Source organism: Prunus dulcis, chromosome 1 (genome assembly GCF_902201215.1).
Source record: "Prunus dulcis chromosome 1, ALMONDv2, whole genome shotgun sequence".
NCBI classification, from domain to species: Eukaryota; Viridiplantae; Streptophyta; class Magnoliopsida; order Rosales; family Rosaceae; genus Prunus; species Prunus dulcis.
In genome coordinates, this window is record NC_047650.1 from 34,298,013 (window position 1) to 34,318,834 (window position 20,822).

Sequence of the window (20,822 nt, forward strand, 5' to 3'; positions counted from 1 at the left end):
AACTACAACTTGGAGGACCTTGACGAAGAGTCGTTGGCGTACGTCAACAGACTCTTCTCTGAGAGGTACAAGCAGTGGAAGAGCGACTTGCACCACCATTTTGAGGCGTTCGATGATCCGCAAGTCGCTCTTCAAGAGGGTTGCCCGAAAGAGCTTGAGGGGCGGGAGGATAGTTGGGCGTGGCTCTGCGCTCATTTTCAGGCGCCCGCTTTTGTGGTAATTTTTTATATTTTATTTTATTTTCTTACAAATGTTTTTTTAATTTTTTATATTTAATTTCAATTTCAACTAATACGTTTTATTTTTTGTATAACAGAATAAAGCCAAAGTCAATAAGGGCAATAGGAAGAAGAAGACTCTTCTCCATCATTCGGGTTCCAGGCCCTTCTCCTATCGGATGGATGCACGGCGTCAGGTAATAATAGAATAATTTTTATTTAATTTTTTACTTTTTCATTATTCTTAATTTATTTTGTCGTTCTAATATTTGTCTTCTTTTGTTCAATTTAGGGGGGGTCCAAATTCCCAGAGATCGACGTCTTTGGCGACGTTTATGTTCGGCCTGGGAATGAGTTGGCCGAGTCCCTTCATGTAAGTATTATTTAATTTTAGTTCTTATGTTACGATTCAACTTTAAAGTTCATTATATGAGTGTTTGAATTTATATTTTATGTTATGCTAAACAGACGACGATGGTGGAGAGGAGCCAGTTGGTTCTTCAGGAGTCCGCCTCCCAACTTCCTCCCGATACTCCGATCGAGTCTGTGGATCCTCCACAGGATGCTGGGTTTCAGATCTTGACGGAGACATTGGATCAGACTCTAGGGAGGAGACCGGGGACATATTGTCGAGGGATGGGGAATGCCAGGCGGAGGGAACCCAGACCCCGTTCATCAGCGCAGTCAAACAGTCAGGTCACTGCTTTGACATCACAGGTGGCCACTCTTCAGAGCCAGATGTCGGTCATTCTGCAGTCCCTCGCACAGTCCGGCATTCCAATCCCGCATTTTGATGCGCCGACCTCCGAGCCCGTCCATCCCGAGCATCCCCACCAGATGCCGGCCCCTGTAGACCCCCAGACCTCTGAACCGCATGTGCCAGACGATAATGTAGATTTTGGAACTTTATTCGATTAGTTTTTTTATTTTCGTAATTATTTTTTAAATCTTTCTCTTGTAGCACACATTTATTTTATAAAATAAATTTTTTTTTATTGGAATTTCATTTTGTTACCCAAAAAAAAAAAAACCAAATTTATTTTTTTATAAAATAAAACAAAAGTTATATTATAATTATATATTAGTTTTGCGCGACGAATGGTTTTTCGTCGCGCAAATGTATATATCTGAAAAAATAATGGTTCATTTTTTAATTACGAATAATTATTTTTGCGCGACGAAAGTTTTCGTCGCTAAAATAGATTACTGCGACAACAGCATTGCGTCGCGCAAATTTTGTGGGCACGTGCCGAGCGACGCAGTGCACCGTCGCGCAAAAGTTTACGCCACAACATAGTTTCGTCGCGCAATACGTGTACAATGGCGCGGCGATGAACTCCTGGTGCCGCAAATGTCTACGAGATGTCTTGCGCAACGACATCTATTCGCCGTGCATTGTTTTGGCGACGAATCAGGTTTCGTCGCGCGTAATTTTGTGCGACGAATGATTGAGTCGTCTCTGAACTTTTTCTGTAACGAAGGATAACCGTCGCACAAAAATGCGCGACGAGTGATATTATCTGTCGCGCAAAGTCTTTCTTCACGACCTTTGCGCGACAGATTAGGCGCGACGAGCTTTCTGTCGCGCTTTTATTTGTGCGACTACATGTTAGTTTGCGAGACGAAATTTAGTTCGTCGCGCAAATACTAAAATGTAGTAGTGGTTTGAACCGGTGTATCGCCGTCGTCAAGCCGCCGTCTCCGCCGCCCAAACCCAATGAATCAGGTAAACCTCATCCATTTTCTGAGTTCTAGCTACCTGTTGCATAGGTTTGGATCAATTCGTTGTCTAGAAACCGATTTGAAAAACTAGATTTTGGCCGGATTTCAAAGTGAAATTCCAACCGGTTGCCGTCCGAATTGGACCTCCCTGTAGTTGAATGAAATGATCCTTACCTCGAGAAGTATCTAGGATAGGAAGGGTGAGCTCGGGTGTGGAGTTTTTCCGTTGCCGGAATTTACAATGCACAACCATGCGCTGCTGGCGCGTGTGGAGGCGCGTGGGTTAGGGTGGTGAAGCTGCATTTTGTCCCAATGAGATCCTTAGGTTGTCACGAGTGCATAGGATTTTGCGGATCTAAATTTGGATGTCGTTTGACTATCGAACGGATTTTTGCATATTGTGTGTTATCCAGGTTCGATAGGTTCTGATATTTGGATCATTTTTCAATTAAAATATGTTGTTCTAGATATTCCTAGGATCGTGTAGGACTTCACGGATCATGAATTGGAGCTCCGGATGTTCCGATTCAATAATTCAAAGTTTGTGGGTTAGCGATAACCGTCTAATCGTGCGCGATTCCTAAACCTATAACAGGACCTTAGGATACTTCGTTCAACGGACATGTACTGGGAACTTGGGGATTTAAGTATTTAATTTGTGAATTCTGCTTCGAAGTAATTTTATATTAATTAAGGGTTCGTATATTGAAATAGGTGCTCTGACTGCATGTACTCAACAGGCAGGACCCTCTCGTGGTCAGGCACCATGGGAATACTTGTGAGTGGACTTTGTTTTCAATCATACGTATGGTTTTATTGATGAAAGATTTATGCATAATGTTTTAAATGGTATATTGAATATTTTATATTCAAATGTTGAATTTGATGTTTGTATGGATTTTGAGGAAGTTCTGTATATATTGTCTATAGGTGGGGTATTTGGGTTGTTGAGGTGAGTTTGTGGAAGAACTTGAATATGAGGGGTTGTTGAGAGAAGTTGTATGATTATACTATGTAAGTGCCTTCCTCAGTTACTAGGCTTCCCACACGTGGCGTTGGATGTTCTGGCGTGTGAGACACTTCCCATACGCGGCGTTGGAATTTCCGACATATGGGAAGATTATATATATTGCTTGGCATCATCACACATGGCGTTGGATGTTCCGGTGTGTGATGATGTTGTCTGCGCACGTAGGACATAGTATTGGAGCTACACATGGCGTTGGATGTTCAGGTGTGTGAGCTATGGAGTTTCGTCCCCCGGTTGGATCGCTCATCCCTAGATGTAGGATAACACCTGGAAATCCTGCGGACTAGTCAAACGATCCCGCAGTTGGATTGTTTCCCCGGTATCTAGGTAGTGTGATGAGTATATTGTATAGTTGTTTATATATATATATATATATAGTTGTGAGTGTGAAGAAATTAAAGTCTATACAGTGGGTTGGTAGGAGTAGTAAAATTGTGGGCATGAGGTTTATGGATGGAGTGATTTGTGGTTTTAAAGTGTTTTCAATGAAGTATGTTTTTGAGCATTTAATTATGAATTGTGAACCTGCATGTCTTGAGCATTATTTTTACACGGCGGGGTTACTATGTTGTTTTAAATGCAAATCTTGTTTTTGTCCACTCACATGTTTTCTGTTTTGCGGCCCCCAGCCAGTAATCACTCTAGGAAGGTTGCAAGCTGTGTTCGAAGACTGAATCATTTACATCAATAGACTTTGAGTAATTTCCTTCTACTCGACTGTTCTTGTAAACTAAATTCAGTAGATGCTCTGTTGTTGCCCATGCTAGATTTTACTTGTGAGGCCGGAGGCCATCTAATATGTTTTGTTGTATGTTGAAAGCATGCTGCTGGTTGGGATCTTATTATGTGTTTTATGCAGGTTAAATTTTTATTGGGTTTGCTCAATTTATAGGGGAGACTTTGCCAAAATTTTGGTAGAGTCTCGGTTTTTTTGTAAGTGGGCCCGGCATCAGGGTGATGTTGGTAACAAAGACGGGGTCAGCACCGGTTTCCAGGACATTCCAGGGCGGGTCCTGTCAGCTTGGTATCAGAGCATTAGGTTCATTTTCCTTCGACTTTTGCACTTTTGTTGCATTGTTGATTTAATGATTTTATGGTTTCTTTGTGTATAACCATGTCAGCTCGCAGAGCTAGAACAAGAGGTCAAGATCAGAGATGGGGGCCAAATCCGCCACCTTTATCTCCTTCACCACCTCCGTCACTACCAGTGCCTTCGCCTCCACCATCTCCACCTGCCGGAGATAATGCTTTGGATATAAGGCATGTACTTAGCCAGTTTACCTGCATCATGGCTACATACAAAATAATATTTGTATTTATGAAATTTAGGGTTACAATCTCTGTATTGAATCCTCTGATTCGATCTTCAAAGTGTTTAAAGAAAATTTGTGTTTGATACAAGGGTCGTAGAGACTTGATCTTGATCAAACGGGTAGCACGAAGCTTGTTTGGTGTTTGGGATTTTTCTAGGGTGGAGGAACCGGCACGTATTTGTTACGCTTGGTGGCTCTTCCAAAGTGGAGGAAGAATGCAGAGAGTTTTCTGTTTCTTCTGAATGTTAGGTTTTTCTGACCCCTTCTTTCTTCTTGAGGCCTCCTATTTATAGGCTTTTGTAGGATGCTTGACCTAAATAACTTTCCCTATTTAAAACCTTGTTTTGTGGGATTTTGATTTGATTTAAATCAATTCCCACAATCTGGCAATTTAACCAGATTATCCTCAATTCATTGACTTGATTAAATTTTTAATTTAAATAAAGTCAATCACAGAAGATTCTTTCCCTTAATTTTGTCTTCACCTTGAACCGTTTGATGCACTCCGTCAGATGTCGCCACGTGTCACTTTTTGACAACTAATCCGATTTTGATGAGTCACACGCCATATGGTTGAATTATGAGGCCCACAATTCAATCCACTGAACCCTAGTTATTTTCTTGTCCAATGGAATTTATTGCGCTAAAATTCCTTTATCTACAAATTGCCCCCACTTCATGATGCACTGTAGATATGTGCTTGTCACATGTAGGAGGTGCAGCTTGAAGTATTCCTTCTCTTGTTTTTTCTTTTTTCTTTTTTGTTTTTTGGGAGTGATATTATTAACCTTAATAATATTCCATATTCATCACTCAATTTCCAATGTTGGCTTTCTACTTTCAGCGTTGGTTTCTTTTTTCTTTTTTTTCTTTTTTTCTTTTTTTTGTTTTGTTTTTTGTTTTTGGGGTGATATTATTAAGCTTAATAATATCCAATTTTGTTAAGATCTTATGCGACAAGAAACAAAATCCAATATTTTCCAAAACTGGGAATAAGAAACCCTAGCATCACCAGGAGCTTTAATGGCCTTTGGCTTCTTTAAATTGCACTACGCTGATGGACATTGAGATTAACCAAATAAAACAGCAAAGACTCCTCTTGTTGGCGAGAAGGTTTACGACTTTGAAGTTTGCGTTATCTGAATTCTCATCAACCAAAGTGGTGAGAGTTGGCTTCTTTTCCTTCAGTGTTTGAAATTTCTTTCGCACAGCGGCAAGAACCCACCTTTTTGGGCCTATCAAGAAGCTTGCTGGTTGAATTTCTTTGGAACAATAGCAACTTTTAATTCACTTTTGGCAATAGCAACTTTTAATTCACTTTTGGCTGTGCTTGCGTCAGTTTTTGTTTCTTTTTTTTTGTTTTTGTTTTTTTTTTTGAAAGCATAATTGGAATTGAGAAGGGCTAGCAGGTTCAAACCTGCGTGCATTTGTTGGAGGGTTGCTAGGTTGGCAGGCTTGAGCCTGCATGCGTTGGGCTTGAAGTGGAAAATTGGCCTTGGTCTGCAACGTGGGCTCACGCTAGGAGAAGCTGCACTGGGCCTTGGCACGATGTGGGCTTGAGCTGGGCATGCTGGATCTAGAGTGAGCAGGCCAGGCGTGACATGGGCTCGAAGTGGAGGTAGGGAAGCGCTGGGCTGCTCATGTTGAGACGCGAACTAGGCCTGGCGTGACATGGGTTGCCCGCTAGAGGAGGCGCTGGGCTTCGTGCGCTAGAGAATGGGCCTTGTTGGCTGGTGTTGGGCTACGCAAGAGGAGGCGCTGGGCTTCGTGCTGGCTGGCATTGGGCCTGCGCTGGAGCATCTGCTGGGCCTTCGTGATTGCTGAGCTGGAGAAGTGTGCAGACTAGGCTGCCTCCTTTAGCTTGGGCTGGTCCAAACAGCTCAAAATAACCTCTCTTTTTTCTTTTTTTCTTTTTTCACTGCTACACATCTATATATATATATATATATATAATAGGTACTTTGGAAGAAAGTGAAGAACATAGACGTCCTATACCGCTTGGGTTTGATCCATTTCTCCAACTTGGTGATAGCCCGCTCAAGCGCTTGGGCTTTACGTAGGAGAAGACGAGCGAAGAACATTAACGTCCTATACCACTTGGGTTTGATCCATCTCTCCGACTTGGTGATAACCCGCTCAAGCGCTTAGGCTCTACGTGAGCGGAAGACGAGTGAAGAACGTAGACGTCCTATATCGCTTAGATTTGATCCATCTCTCCGACTTGGTGATAACCCGCTCAAGCACTTAGGCTCTACGTGAGTGGAAGACGAGTGAAGAACGTAGACGTCCTATATCGCTTGGATTTGATCCATCTCTCCAACTTGGTGATAACCCGCTCAAATGCTTAGGCTTTAAATAGTGGAGGACGAGCAAAGAATGTAGACATCCTATACCGCTTAGGTTTGATCCATCTCTCCAATTTGGTGATAACCCACTCAAGCGCTTATGCTTTACGTAGTGGAGGACGAGTAAAGAACGTGGACATCCTATACCGCTTGGGTTTGATCCATCTCTCTGATTTGGTGATAACCCACTCAAGCGCTTAGGCTTCACGTATTGGAGGACATCCAACTTGATCGAGCGCAAATACTTTCACCAAAGAAATGATCCTTAGTGAAGCAGCTCGATGTTGAACGAAAGATGTTAATGTAGCCCTAATGGGGTGAATTGGAAGTCGAATAGTGCCAAACTAATGAGAAACTCCAAATTTATTTTATTATGTGACTGAACTCAAAGTGGTCTCATGAGCTGTCTACGTACCCTTCTAGGAAAAGAAGAGATCAAGTCATGACGTAGTTCAATTTTTTTTTTTTTTTCAGTTTGCAGTTTTGGCTCATGCAAGCGAGTGAGCATTTGGTGCCTTGTGCATTTTGGGCTCTTGCAGGCGAAGGAGCATTTTGGAGCCTTGTGCAGTTCAGGCTCATTCGGGCGAATGAGCATTTGGTGCCTTGTGCAGTTTAGGCTAGTGCAGGCGAACGAAGGAGCGTTTGGTGCCTTGTGTAATTTTCGCTCGTGCAGGCAAAGGAGCATTTTGGTGTCATGTGCAGTTTAGGCTCGTGCAGGTGAATGAGCACTTGGTGCACCGTGCAGTTTCGGCTAGTGCAGGCAAATGAGCATTTGGTGCCTTGTGCAGTTTAGGCTCGTGCAGGCGAACGAAGGAGCGTTTGGTGCCTTGTGCAGTTTTGGTTCGTGCAGGCAAATGAGTGTTTTGGTGCCTTGTGCAATTTAGGCTCGTGCAGGCGAACGAAGTAGCGTTTGGTGCCTTGTGCAGTTTTGGCTCGTGCAAGCGAACGAAGGAGCGTAAGGTGCCTTGTGCATTTTTGGCTCGTGCAGGCAAAGGAGCATTTGGTGCCTTGTGCAGTTTAGGCTCTTGCAGGAAAATGAGCATTTTGGTGCCTTGTGTAGGCGAACGAATGAGCGTTTGGTGCCTTGTGTAGTTTTGGCTCGTACAGGCAAAGGAAGGAGCGTTTGGTTGAATTTGTGTCAAGCGAAGTAAGAAGTATCCCCTTTATGTTTTTCACCTCGGGAGGTGCTCGACACATTATTCTTGAAGAATCCCTTGGGGAAGAAGTCATGTAGCATGATGGGGCTAGGCGACCTTTGTTTCAAGAGTTCATCTTTTGGAACCATTTTGTTCATATTTGATAATTCATTTCCTCTATGCCTTTTATGTGATTGAGGAGAACTTCTTTTGCTTACAAATCTTTTTGATCAAGGAGTTCTTGGCAAAGGTGCACTCTTATGTAACTTCTTCCGAGTAGCCAATGCCCATCCTTCATTATCGTCATTGAATGAATCGACACTACTTTGACTTTTCACTCCAACACACTCATACGGATTGAGTTGATGGGTTTCAGAGAATGCCCCCAGTGATTGAAGTGAGGGCGAATATGCCGAACCAGATAAGACAAATGAGATCGTAGCATGGTTAGACTCTACCACCTTGTCAAGATCCATTTCGATTCTTCCTTGTTGTGCCAACTTCATGATGAGATCTTTCAACACGAAGCACTTTTCCTTTGGGTGATTGATGACACGATGGTACATGCAGTATTTCGGGTAGTTAATATGATTCATCTCTTCAGGGCGTTTGCACTCAGGTAACTCAATCACCTTCTTCTCAAGTAAGTCTTCCAGCATGCCTTCTACGTCAGAGTCTGGAAAAGGATATTTCTTCTCCTTCATTTCTTTTAGGGTGTGTCGTCGTGGTTCTTGATCTTGAGTCGACTCGGCCTTCCTCGCATCTTTCTTGCCTCGAGTGGAAATCTTCATTGGAGTAGCACCGATCGTCATTGACTCCAAGATGCGTGTCCTCAAAGAGTCTGCCCCATTTCTCGACGACTTGTCATTTCGATGATCACTCACCATTTCCTTTCTTCCATTGTGATTAGCGATACTTAGCTCTATGTCATGCGCACGAGTGGTCAATTCTTCAAAGGTACGGGGTTTGATCCCTTGAAGAATGTAGAGCAAACCCCAATGCATACCTTGAATGCACATCTCTACAGCCGATAACTCTGAGACTCGATCTTTGCAGTCGAGGCTTAATGAACGCCAACGATTGATGTAGTCAACAACAGGTTCGTCTTTTCGCTACTTTGTGCTAGTGAGCTCTAGCATGCTAACTGAGCGACGAGTGCTATAGAAGCGGTTGAGGAATTCTCTCTCCATTTGTTCCCAACTGTCAATTGACTCAGGTTCCAAGTCAATGTACCAGTTGAATGCAGTGCCTCGGAGTGATCGGACAAATTGCTTCACGAGATAATCATCGTTAGTGCCAGCGCTGTTGCACATCTCGATGAAGTGGGCAACATGTTGTTTAGGGTTACCTTTTCCATCAAACTGCATGAACTTTGGAGGTTGATAGCCCGTTGGCATTCGAAGGTTGTCTAACCTTTTGGTGTAAGGCTTGGAATAGATAAATGTATCTTGAGAAGGCCCACCATATTGAGCCCTGATGGTGTTCGTGATCATGTCCTGAAGTTGTTGGATAGATAAAGAACCCATCAAGGCTGGTTGCCTTTTCCGTGCGACTTATCACCCGACTCTGTTTCATGACCCAATCCTTTCTCGCTGGATTCAGCTTCATGATGTGATTCTTTCTTATGCACGTCTTGACTAGGTTCCTTATCTTGATGTGTCTCCCACTTGTTAATGAGAGAAGCAATCTGCACATCCTTCTCTTCGACCATCTTCGTCAATTTCGTGACCGCTTCACTCATATGGGCCAGCTGTTCTTCAATAGACATTGCTCCTGTCACCATGACCTGTATAGCCATTGAATAAGACTCACCTACAGACGCCGAGGCAATCTTCTTCTGTTGGTCGTTAGGCGGGGATCCATGGTATGAACCTGTGCTCGAGTCAGCGTATGAAACAGGCGAGAGTGAGTGTTCTCTTGAATTCTTCGAAGATGAAAAACTCTTTTCTTCGTTCGAAGAGTTTCTCTCATCTGCTCTGGTGATAGTCTTCTTTGCCAAATTGATGACCGGTTCACGCCTTCGGTTGACATCTTTCGCCTTGGCTTGAGTCGGTATGAAAGTGACATGTCGAGTTACGGATATCGCCTTGGTCTTGCTCTGGGTGACGACCCTAGCAGAATCTCCGCTTGAGAAGGAGGCGATCACGCTTTTGCCTTTCGTCGCGGGAACAGATTGAATCTTCTTGGAAGCCATCGTTTTTCGTTGTGTTGATTGATTTTGGAACTGGAGAAAGAGATGAGAGGCAGAGATGGTCCCACTGGGCGTGCCAAATTTGTAAACACGAATTTCCTGCGACAAATGAGACAAGAACACGTGTACAAAATAATATTGTATTAATGAAATTTAGGGTTACAATCTCTGTATTGAATCCTCTGATTCGATCTCCAAAGTGTTTAAAGAAAATTTGTGTTTGATACAAGGGTCGTAGAGACTTGATCTTGATCAAACGGGTAGCACGAAGCTTGTTTGGTGTTTGGGATTTTTCTATGGTGAAGGAACCGGCACGTATTTGTTGTGCTTGGTGGCTCTTCCAAAGTAGGGTGAAGAATGCAGAGAGTTTTCTGTTTCTTCTGAGTGCTAGGTTTTTTCTCACCCTTCTTTCGTCTTGAGGCCTCCTATTTATAGGCTTTTGTAGGATGCTTGACCTAAATAACTTTCCCTATTTAAAACCTTGTTTTGTGGGATTTTGATTTGATTTAAATCAATTCCCATAATCTGGCAATTTAACCAGATTATCTTCAATTGATTGACCTGATTAATATTTGATTTAAATCAAAGTCAATCACATAAGATTCTTTCCCTTAATTTTGTCTTCATCTTGAACCGTTTGATGCACTCCGTCAGATGTTGTCACGTGTCAATTTTTGACAACTAATTCGATTTTGATGAGTCATACGCCACATGTGCGAATTATGAGGCCCACAATTCAATCCACTGAACCCTAATTATTTTCTGGTCCAATGAAATTTATTTTACCAAAATTTCTTTGTCTACAGGAAGTACCCCCCATTTGAATTCAAATAAAAATACTAGAAAATCAAATTCCCACCAAATCAAAATATGAAAAATCGGTTTTAGTGCAAAATACGATTTAGGCTAAAAATGATGGATCATTAAGTCAATATATACTTCATACTAAAATCCCATAAAATCAAGTTTTCTTATTTGATGTGTAAGGAATAAAAGCCGTCAAAAATTATCTTGAGAAAATGATTATTCCGAAAAACTATTTTTCATACTTAGTCAATTTTGCACATCCGCTAAAAAAATTCTAAATCCACCAGTGCATGCATGCAAAACGACTAGTCGTTAGTGTGTTTGACAATGTTTGCTGTTAAATGTTCCCAAAGTAATTAGATGTGCATCACTATAAAACTTCACTTACATTGTGTGATTTCTTTTTCACTGACACATTAAAAAGCAAGTTTGCTTACTTGTATTGCATATAGTTTGTGCACTTGATAAAGAAAGGGATAAATTTTCCCCTCTTAGGTCCCACTATAAGTGTATTGCAATTACCCTTCTACTCGGAAAATATAGTTAACAGAGAAAGGTTACACTGAAAGCAAAACATAAGCTTTCTAGTTTGAGAGTTTGCAAAGAAGGGTGCCCTAGCAATTTTGAAATTTTGTGGCCTACTTTCATTAGTTTATACCTTAGAGTTATTAATTTGCTAGTTTCAACATATCCAAAACATATATTGAAAAGAGAGAAATTTCACACTAAATCAATCTGAGAGTTCAATTTTTTTATTATTATTATTTTTTTCATGGGAATGTTTGCCTTTGATCTACCTTGTTTCCTCTAGTGCTACTAAATTATATTACTGCACGCAATATTTGTCGTTGAGAATTGCATGCTGAGTTATAGTGGTCTTGGTAATTGCTTCACTTTTCAAACAACACTTTACATGAAGAATACTACCACCTCTCTTACTACTATACGCATAAAACTTTGCTTGAAATTGTTGTTTTGGTTGGCAAAGAGATTGCAAAATCAATATCTTGCATTTTTCTTATAACAAGTAAGAAAGAATCTTCGCCGTTCAAATTGTTTCATAGTTAGTAAAATATGGAACGGGAAAAATATTAATAAAATACGTACGTGTTTTATTCGGCAAAATTTTGGCAAGTTACGACTGAAAAGTTCGGCCACTATATAATATTTTAAACAAGAAAAATACGTATGTACGTGTACAATACGAGTATTAAACGTGAAAATGCTAAATTCTTTATACGGATAAGAACTCTAAAAAAGTAAAAACTCAAAAGGGGACAATAGAGACTCAGGTAATGACCTAATAGCAATGGATAATGCTATAAACTACTCTTAGCAATAAATAAAAATCGAGGAAAGATAATTTTTAAACAAAAGATCACAGTGTCTTATGTAAAGCGTATAGCCATTCAACTATACTATTTATACAAAAAAGACCCTAGCAAAGCCACTCGGCTATACTCTTTTATATAAAAAAATCCCTAGTATAGCCCACCGGCTATACTATTTTTGGGTAAAAAGAACCAGAGTATAGCCGCGCGCTATTCTCGTTAATTATACTATTAAAAAGGGTTTAGCCTACCGGCTATACTATTTATTATAAAAAAAGACCCCAGTACAGCCGCACGGCTGTTCTCGTTTTTAAAAAAATTCTCAAGTATAGCCACCCGGCTATACGACTTATATAAATTAAAAAAAAAAAAAAAAAAAAACAGGGCCCAGGTAGTGGTTGGGCATGTCAAAAAAGTATAGCCGCGCGGCTATACTCGTTAAGTATGTTATATTTAAGAGGCGTATAGCCACACGGCTATACGATTTGTTAAAAAATATATATAAAAGAAAAGTACTCTTCTTTTTATTTATTCAAATATACTTATTTTTTATATATTAAAAAGGGAATATATTAGCCTTATTTAATTACTTTAAATACTAATTATATTTCAATTATTATTTATTTAGTAAATAATTAGTATTTAAATATTTTAATTAATTTCATAAATTACTCAAATATAGTAATTAATTATTTTAAATTATTTATGGACTTTTTAAAAATAAATTTCTTAAAAATCAGTTTGTTTAGTTTGATATTTGTAATTAAGTAATATCTTTGCATGATTTAATTACTTTAATGAGTTTTTAGTTATTATTTATTTTGTGAATAAATTATATTATTTAAAAATTGTTTATAGCTCACTTGCTGTTAGTAAGAGAGGGAGATTTCACTGGGAAAACGATTAAAACGCCAAAACACTGCGCGTCGTTTTAGCGGTTTTATCAAGCAAGATTCAAGAAGGACTAAAACGCTGCGTTTAAACGTGCCACCGTATTATAATCTTATTTAGAGCTCGTTTTCCGGTCAAGCGTTTGTTATTTCCTTTTACGAGTTTTTTGCTGTTTTGTTTTTTGGATCATTCGTTTTTTGTTGAGCTGATGGCTCACTGATAGATTCCTGAGAAAATATGGACTCGGGCATTGCGAATTCCTGTAGCTGTTATTGTAACCGCTGATCGATTATTGGTCTGTTTGGTTGCCGAGAAAGCCTGAGAAAGGTAATGAAAACTAGCCTACATGCAAAAGGACTAGTTGTTCATGTTTTGAATTGATTCAGAAGACTGAAGGGTTTGTATTATTTCGTAAATCCAAATCTTCAACACCCACTCGCTGAAAATAAAGTTGTTCACTTGATTGCTCTGCAGTTTTTATTACCCACCAAGTATTTGATGAAATGTGCAGGTGGAGAAACAAATCCACTGAAATGTGTACTTGTGATTGGTTAGGTTGAAGAAGTAAGAAAGCAGCGTGCCACATTCGTCCACAACCACAATGCGTCAGATGCGTACTCGTAGTCTTATGATCACACTCTACATCATCTGCATCGTTATCAGCTGCTCAAATTCAAGCCATGGGAACACGTTAGTATATCCAAATGAAACCCAATTTGCACATTTTTCTGCTTTGATGTTAATCTCTGGGCACATTGTCTTAAACCCAATTCACTACTCTGCACCTTTTTACAGGACAGACAGCAAAGTTTTGAATGTTGGTGAAGAGCTGTGGAAGGAAACTCTGCCACTAAAAATGGGTTCACGCCTTTACCAGCTTCAAGGACTGAAACCTGATACTTGGTACGAAGTGAAAATATCGTATCCAGCTTCTGTATGTGTTTCTAAAACTTTCAATGGAGTTTCTTTATGTTGCTCAGCAATCCCTTTATGGGTTCCTTAACTTGCATTTGTGTGTTCACAGATACCTGCTAGATTTTCCGTACAACTCAAGAGAGGGGAATTGGAATCTGCACTGACTGGGAACAGAAGATTACTAAATACAGAAAAGCTGATTTTCAAGACTGAAAGTCTTGGCTCGAACGATCAGGTTCGATTTTTGCTGCTGAATCTTTGAATACTTAGTTTCATTAATTTGAATTTCATGAGATGCTCAGTGAGTTTTGGACTCTGCTGACTACTTAGGGTGGCATGTATGTGTTGGTGAGTGTGGAGCCAGAAGGAGTTGTTGCAATACCAAATGTGCAGGAGAGGGAACACATCATTTTCAATATAGGTAATGTAATATCAATCAAATTTGGCATGAGAAATTAACATGTTTTTTTTACTATAATTTTTGCTGTTTAATGCAAGGCACATTACAATTTGTTTGTATAACAAAGCTTATCTCTTACATGTTGGTGGCAGTTTGTGATGAACTACTGTTGGGAATTCCGTACAAAGCTTGGTGGGTTGTAGGCTTTGTGTTGGTGTGCTTGGTTTTGGCGTTCACCATCCCAGCATTTCTTCCACCCTTTTTGTTACGGCCAGTGGATCAAAATGCTTCTAAAGATTCTTGAATATCTGACTCATAAAAGTGGTTGGCTTCATCAAGTTTTGGTTATTTCAGTATATCACGGCAGCTCCATTTTAGACCAATTGAGGCATTGGAGTATCTAAGATTTCAGTTTGGTCCCGCAGTACATTTTGAAGTAACTTCTGGGCATTGACCTGACCTTCATGATTGGCTTGCAATTCGAATGGTGCGTTTTCTAGTTTCTCTTTTTGCTTCTTCTCTCAAAGAAGAGTAGATGAGATAAAGTCCTATAAGCATCAAAATTTTATGCTTTTTAATTTTCCTTTGCGAATTGGATCTTGCAACTGTTGACAGATGAGCACATTATCTCAAATTTGTTATGCACTCAGGCAATGAAATCACTTGAGCAGATGTAGATATATGGATTAGCACATTCTTTCCTCTAAGTTTTCCATTTTTCTTGTCTATTTTTGTTTGTCTTCCACATCAATCAATGAATGTAATGTGATTGAGAATGGTGAATTTTAGGGGATTTATAGCAGAACAAATATTAGCTTCACAAGCAAACAAAAACACCAACCGCATTTGACAATTTACACTCCTCCATAAACCAACTCACCATTTCTATATATCAAGCATCACGAACTGCCCGTACGCAGTAGCCCTTTGCTTCGCAGCCGCATAGTTTGATACATAGTTATATAACCATGCCATCACCGTCATTGCTGCCATGCCACAACCGCCGGAGAAAACAAAGCCGGCTGCTATGAGGAGCATGACTATCCCAGCCGGGACTAAAATTGGACTAGAGAGCACCAGGACAGGGGTAGCCATGATCAGGGCAATCACCGTCCCGGTCAGAGTTAACCCGGACAAGAATAACAGCGTGGCACCAACTATGGCTGCGGTCAAGAGCTTGACTGTCTGGTGTGAGGGTGGAGCTGACCGGCCGTAGAGGTTCTGGGTAATTTCTTTTGATTGATTCGCCATGTTTGATCAAGAAGTCTCTGTGAGACCCTGTGGATGCTGTGGAATTTATGGGTGGCGGGCTGCATGGGATTGAGTTTTGTGAGCTGGAAACATGTCAAAAGAAGTGAATTTGCATGGCAATTTGTGAGCAACAAGGAGACCACCATGTGTTGATGAGGTGGCTGCTCTGTTTTCCTCTGCACCTGGGTTGTCCAGAAAGTCTAATATCAATGAAACGACTTGTGGTTATTGTTTAAATTTAAGTGTATCCAGCAAATGGAATAACTGCTTTGGAGCAATTGCTCCCAGGTAAGCTTATGGGTTAGAGGTGTCCCAGCATCCAGCATGTAGTGTTTATAAGACTAATGAGGATTTGGGGCAATTTGCTTCCCAATTCGAGTCTTAGTATCCATCTAGTGTTTCTGAGTTTAATATATACCCCTCGTTTAGTATATACCCCTATATACCCCTCTTTTTAATATTTACCCCTCTCAATAGAAAATATCCTAAAATTTTTCAACCAAAAAAAAAGTGTATCCAAACATCCCAACTTACCCAATTTGCACATTCTAGTCTGCGTTTGCTTTGATGTCAATATAGATCCTCAGAAACATGGTCTTACACCGAAGTTACTGTTTTGTTATAAATCTAGTCTTCAGCTGATCAAAATGCTTGAAACGCTTCTTAAAATTTTCACTCAAATTTAGTAAATGATCATCAGTGTTTCAAAAGTACAGATGCAGTTCATTAGGAGCAACTTCCCTGGGAATTGACCATCAACTTGCAAATGAACCCAAGACATGCGTACATAGCAGGGCTATGAAAAGGAGAAATCAAAGGAGTTTTTATTTTCATAAACAAAAAGCCAAAATACCAAACCAACAGGATAGTTTATTTTCTCGATACATAAACCAACCCTGAAATTCAAAAAGGGCAGAAGTACTGCCCATACAAGTAAGCTCTTTTCTTTGTAGCCACGTAGCTAGATATGTACTTGTACATCAATGTCAACGTTGTTACTGCCGCCACGCCGCACCCGCCAGAGAAAACAAGGCCGGCTGCTGTCAGGAACACGACTATCCCAGCCGGGACTAGGATTGGACTAAACACCACCAGCACTGGGGTGGCCATGATCAGGGCCATCACTGTCCCAGTTAACGTTAACCCGGACAGGACTAAAAGGGTTGTCCCAGCTGCGCCTGCTGTCAAGAACTTGCCAGTCAGGCGAAGGGAGGATGGTGGGGCTGCTGAGTGGTCGTGGTCCTGGAGCTTCAGGGTGACGTGTCTTGATTGATCAGCCATAGTGATCAGTGACAAAGAGTCAGTGCTGCAGGAGGTGACGATATATAGATGTGATCATGTGATGACGGGGATGTGGCGTGGCACGTGGTGGGTTGCATGAGTTTTGCGTTTACAAATGGGAAACATGCATGTGCTACGTGGCACTAGAATGAATGCTTTACGTGGCAGTTCTTATTTCTGGCACTTTCTGAATCTGAACTACAAAATTCAAACGTTTTTGATGAGGCGGTAATTTTACTTTTATTTATTTTTATATTACTCAATTTACTTAAGTTTATAATATAAATAAGGAAGTATTCCCATTTGGATTCAAATAAAAATACTAGAAAATTAAATTCCAACCAAATCAAAATATGAAAATTCGATTTTAGTGCAAAATACGATTTATGCTAAAAATGATGGCTCATTAAGTCAATATATACTTCATAATAAAATCCCATAAAATCAAGTGTTCTTATTTGATGTGTAAGGAATAAAAGTCGCCAAAAATTATCTTGAGAAAATGATTATTTCGAAAAACCATTTTTTATACTTGGTCAATATTTTTACATAAAACAATTTTTCATGTATGATATGAATGAATGAAGGGACCTAGGGTCAATCTAGGTAAAAAACTTTAGATGTTTAATCTAGATAAAAAGCCTTAAATGTTCAATCCACAAAGAGTTTTTAGCATTTCAAAATTGCACATCCGCTAAAAAATTCATGAATCCGCCAGTGGCTCTCACTGTAACCGTTGTCAATTGCTTGCTTCTATTACCTCTGTCCTGTATGTCATTAATTGCTCAAAGAGCATGAGAAGTAAATACAATAAAATACAATATATTATTTCTAAAAATCACTTTTAGCCTACGTAGTTTGTCCATTTTTTCACTTTTAATCTCTGTAGTTTTAATTTTGCCAATTTAGTATTTGATTCTTGAATTCATCCAAAATTCTGTCCAAAATGTCATTCATCAAGAAATTAGATGAAAATTAAAATGTGTCTTTAAATTGCAATTAAATTAAACTACATAAGTTAAATTCCCAAAATTAAAACCATAGGGACACATTTTTTTGTCCAACTACATGGAATATAAAGTGACTTTTTGCCATGTATCAAATAGCACTGAAGTCTTTTGCGATAAAATCTCTCATACTATACATATAAAACCCTAAGTTTGATAGAATTTTATAAGTTAAGTTGGAACCTCACACCAAGTAATTTAGGAGGGTGTATACAATTAAGATTTTAAAAGAGTTCAATGGAGTTACAAAGTTTATAGAGTTTAATATAGCGTTTGACTAAATTATATATGATGTACAACAACAAAGAAAAAATAACATAACAAAAGAAAATTGCACACCATACGATTGCAAGAAGAGAAGAGAAGAGACTTTTTACCTCCACTTGACAGGCATACACGAGGGTACAACAACAAAAACGCACATGATATATGAATTGCAAGAAGATCATATATATGTGAAAACATACGTAGAAAAATAAGAGATGAGATTTTTTTTTACCTCAGACAAGCACACACGTTCAAAGATTTTGGAAAACATAGAGCACGTTCAAGTTTCTAGGATTGACATAAGATTTGTCAGGGCCTTTAGTATTTATACTTACCATTTTAAAGTCTAACAAAATCGGACAACTCATTAATTCTTTCAAAATAAATAACTTATTGAATACACCTAAAATTCGATACATTTTTTTGAAAGTCAATAGACATCTGAATTGAATACACCCAAATTTTTACAAACTCTTTTAAAATCTTAGGGGGGGTGTATTCAATTAGGATTTTAATAGATTTTTTTGAAGCTTAAAAGTCTAGTGGTATTCAATTATGATTTTTAAGTAATCAATAAAAATCTGATGATATTCAATTAGGATTTTAAAATCATCAATGCAAGTCTGATGGTATTTAATTAGGACTTTTAAAAGATTATAAAAAGTACGGTAATATTCAAAAACTTACCGATTTTGATGTATTTCATTAAATGATGTATTGTGTGAGACTTTTGAGTGGGTAATATAAATACCAAACTCTATAAAAAATCTCACCCTACAATATATGATTCTCACGGTGGTTTGTTTTGGGAGAAGATGAACAGACTTGAGAAGATAAACAAGTTTCTCATTTGTGTTGCTTTGCTGTGGGCACAAGCCTACATACATCCGTTTTTTATATCTTTCCACTCTGCCAATTTATCAATTATTAATAAGAGTGTGGAACAAATAAAGAAGAAGAAACCAATCTATAAGATTGATAGTTTGGTGTTTTTGGTTTGTTGAGCACTGCCTCAATCTTTTAGGATTGATTTTTCTTTTTATTTAGCATTTGTTTTATAAAATAATATTTTACTTTTGTAAAAACTGGAGAATGATGATTCGAATAACTATAGAGCTTTGTTTTGTTTACTTTGGGTCTTCTAGTCCCACTTGGGAGAAAAGGACCACTATGCTACGAATTAACATTTGAGATATAGGAATAACTTATCTTTTGAATAATTTTATCTTTTTATCATTAATTTGATTGTTAGTGAGATGCATGCACAATCAACAAATTCAATCCACCTTTTTCTTCTATTATTTTCTTTATATAAAATTCGAATGTGAACTCATTCGTCTAGCAATTCCGATAAAAACCCAAGGAGGGCCTCTAGAACATGAAAAATAATCAAGGGTTTGTATACCAATCAATTAATGAAAGTTTATCAAGTTATATGCCATGTCGAGAGATGCTATCTAGGTCATATGACGAGATGAAGCTCCAACAAATATTTATTACGTCTTGAATAACTTTTGTTTTCCTTAAGCCATGTCTAGTTGCTACATGACGTTATTGTTATTACTTTTATCATTTGGTTATTTATTCATAATTAATCCATGTTATTATATGATTTTTATTTCATATGAAATCCTAGAGCAAATTTTTTGATTCTTTGGAGAATACAAAAAAGTCTTAAGTGAATCATAAGAAAATCATGTCATTACAATCTATTAAAATCATAAGTAAAATCTTGTAATTACAAATCCTACTGAAATCCATTACATTAAAATCATGTGATTACAATCTATTAAAATCACAATTGAATACACCCTCCTTAATTGAATACACCTAAACTTTTAAACTTTTTTAAAAGCTTAATTGGATATGTAATTATACATCCATGTTAACATTGTTACGACCGTCACGCAGCAACCGCCGAAGAAAACAAGACCAGTTGCCGTCAGGAATACGTCTATCCCAATCGAAACTAGGATCGGACTAAACACCAATAGGATTGGGGGTGGCCATGATCAAGCTCATCACTATCCCGGTGAACGACAACCCGTACAAGAATAATAGGGTTGAGCCAATTGCGCTTGCTGTCAAAACCTTGCCAGCCCTGCGCGAAGACAGTGTTGGGGATGGCAACGGGTCGGGTAGGGGCCGGGTATGACAATACCATCTCCATCCCCGAACCCATCCCCGCTTATACGGTTTCGGGGAATCCCCGTCCCTGTCCCCGTCGGGGGACTATCCTCCATACCCGCCCCGAATCCCATAAATTTTTTGCATAAAAAAATATTTTTAATACATTTTAACATTAAGTTTCATATTAAATTATCATTCAACACATCCAAATTAACTATAAAGTTCAACTCAACTATTCAAAATCACATCAATATGAAATTCCATAGAAAATTACGAAAAATTAGGAGAGGGAAATTAACATAGGGTTAAACATAAATATTATAATTATATATTTATTTATTTAAATATAAACATATATATTTTTGGGTCAGGTTCGGGGATGGGGACGTCGATACCCGTCGGGGATTTTTTAAGTTCGGGAATCCCCGTACCCGATACCCATTTAGCTCCGAAATCTCCCTCCGTTAGGGTCGTGGACTCGACGGGAACCTGCCCCTACGGGGATTTTTGCCATCCCTAATGTTGACTGGTAGTGGTCTTGGAGCTTCCGGTTCGCTTGACTTGATTGATCGACCATGATCAACGGT

The 20,822-nt window shown here is 39.0% G+C and overlaps 3 protein-coding genes across 5 annotated transcripts; 1 reads left to right on the forward strand and 2 right to left on the reverse strand.

Moving 5' to 3' along the window:
• The first annotated feature begins 13,069 nt into the window (after positions 1 to 13,069).
• LOC117614096 lies at positions 13,070 to 15,001 on the forward strand. Of its 3 annotated transcripts, none has more exons than XM_034342787.1 (6): positions 13,070 to 13,311; positions 13,540 to 13,674; positions 13,780 to 13,918; positions 14,009 to 14,134; positions 14,230 to 14,320; positions 14,452 to 15,001. In XM_034342787.1, exons 2-6 carry the CDS (start codon positions 13,586 to 13,588, stop codon positions 14,601 to 14,603), a joined length of 597 nt encoding a protein of 198 aa, XP_034198678.1. In that variant the 5' UTR covers positions 13,070 to 13,311; positions 13,540 to 13,585; the 3' UTR covers positions 14,604 to 15,001. The 3 variants fall into 3 exon arrangements, with proteins under 3 accessions (XP_034198678.1, XP_034198679.1, XP_034198680.1); XM_034342788.1 differs by having other exon boundaries at positions 13,138 to 13,311; positions 13,496 to 13,674; XM_034342789.1 differs by lacking the exon at positions 13,070 to 13,311 and adding an exon at positions 13,363 to 13,381 and having other exon boundaries at positions 13,496 to 13,674.
• LOC117614097 (oleosin 1-like) lies at positions 14,894 to 15,570 on the reverse strand. The gene has a single exon (XM_034342790.1). It carries the CDS (start codon positions 15,548 to 15,550, stop codon positions 15,185 to 15,187), a length of 366 nt encoding a protein of 121 aa, XP_034198681.1. The 5' UTR covers positions 15,551 to 15,570; the 3' UTR covers positions 14,894 to 15,184.
• An 883-nt stretch (positions 15,571 to 16,453) lies between these two features.
• Positions 16,454 to 16,831, reverse strand: LOC117618850 (oleosin 16 kDa-like). Its single transcript, XM_034348598.1, has one exon. It carries the CDS (start codon positions 16,829 to 16,831, stop codon positions 16,454 to 16,456), a length of 378 nt encoding a protein of 125 aa, XP_034204489.1.
• Between the last annotated feature and the right edge of the window lie 3,991 nt (positions 16,832 to 20,822).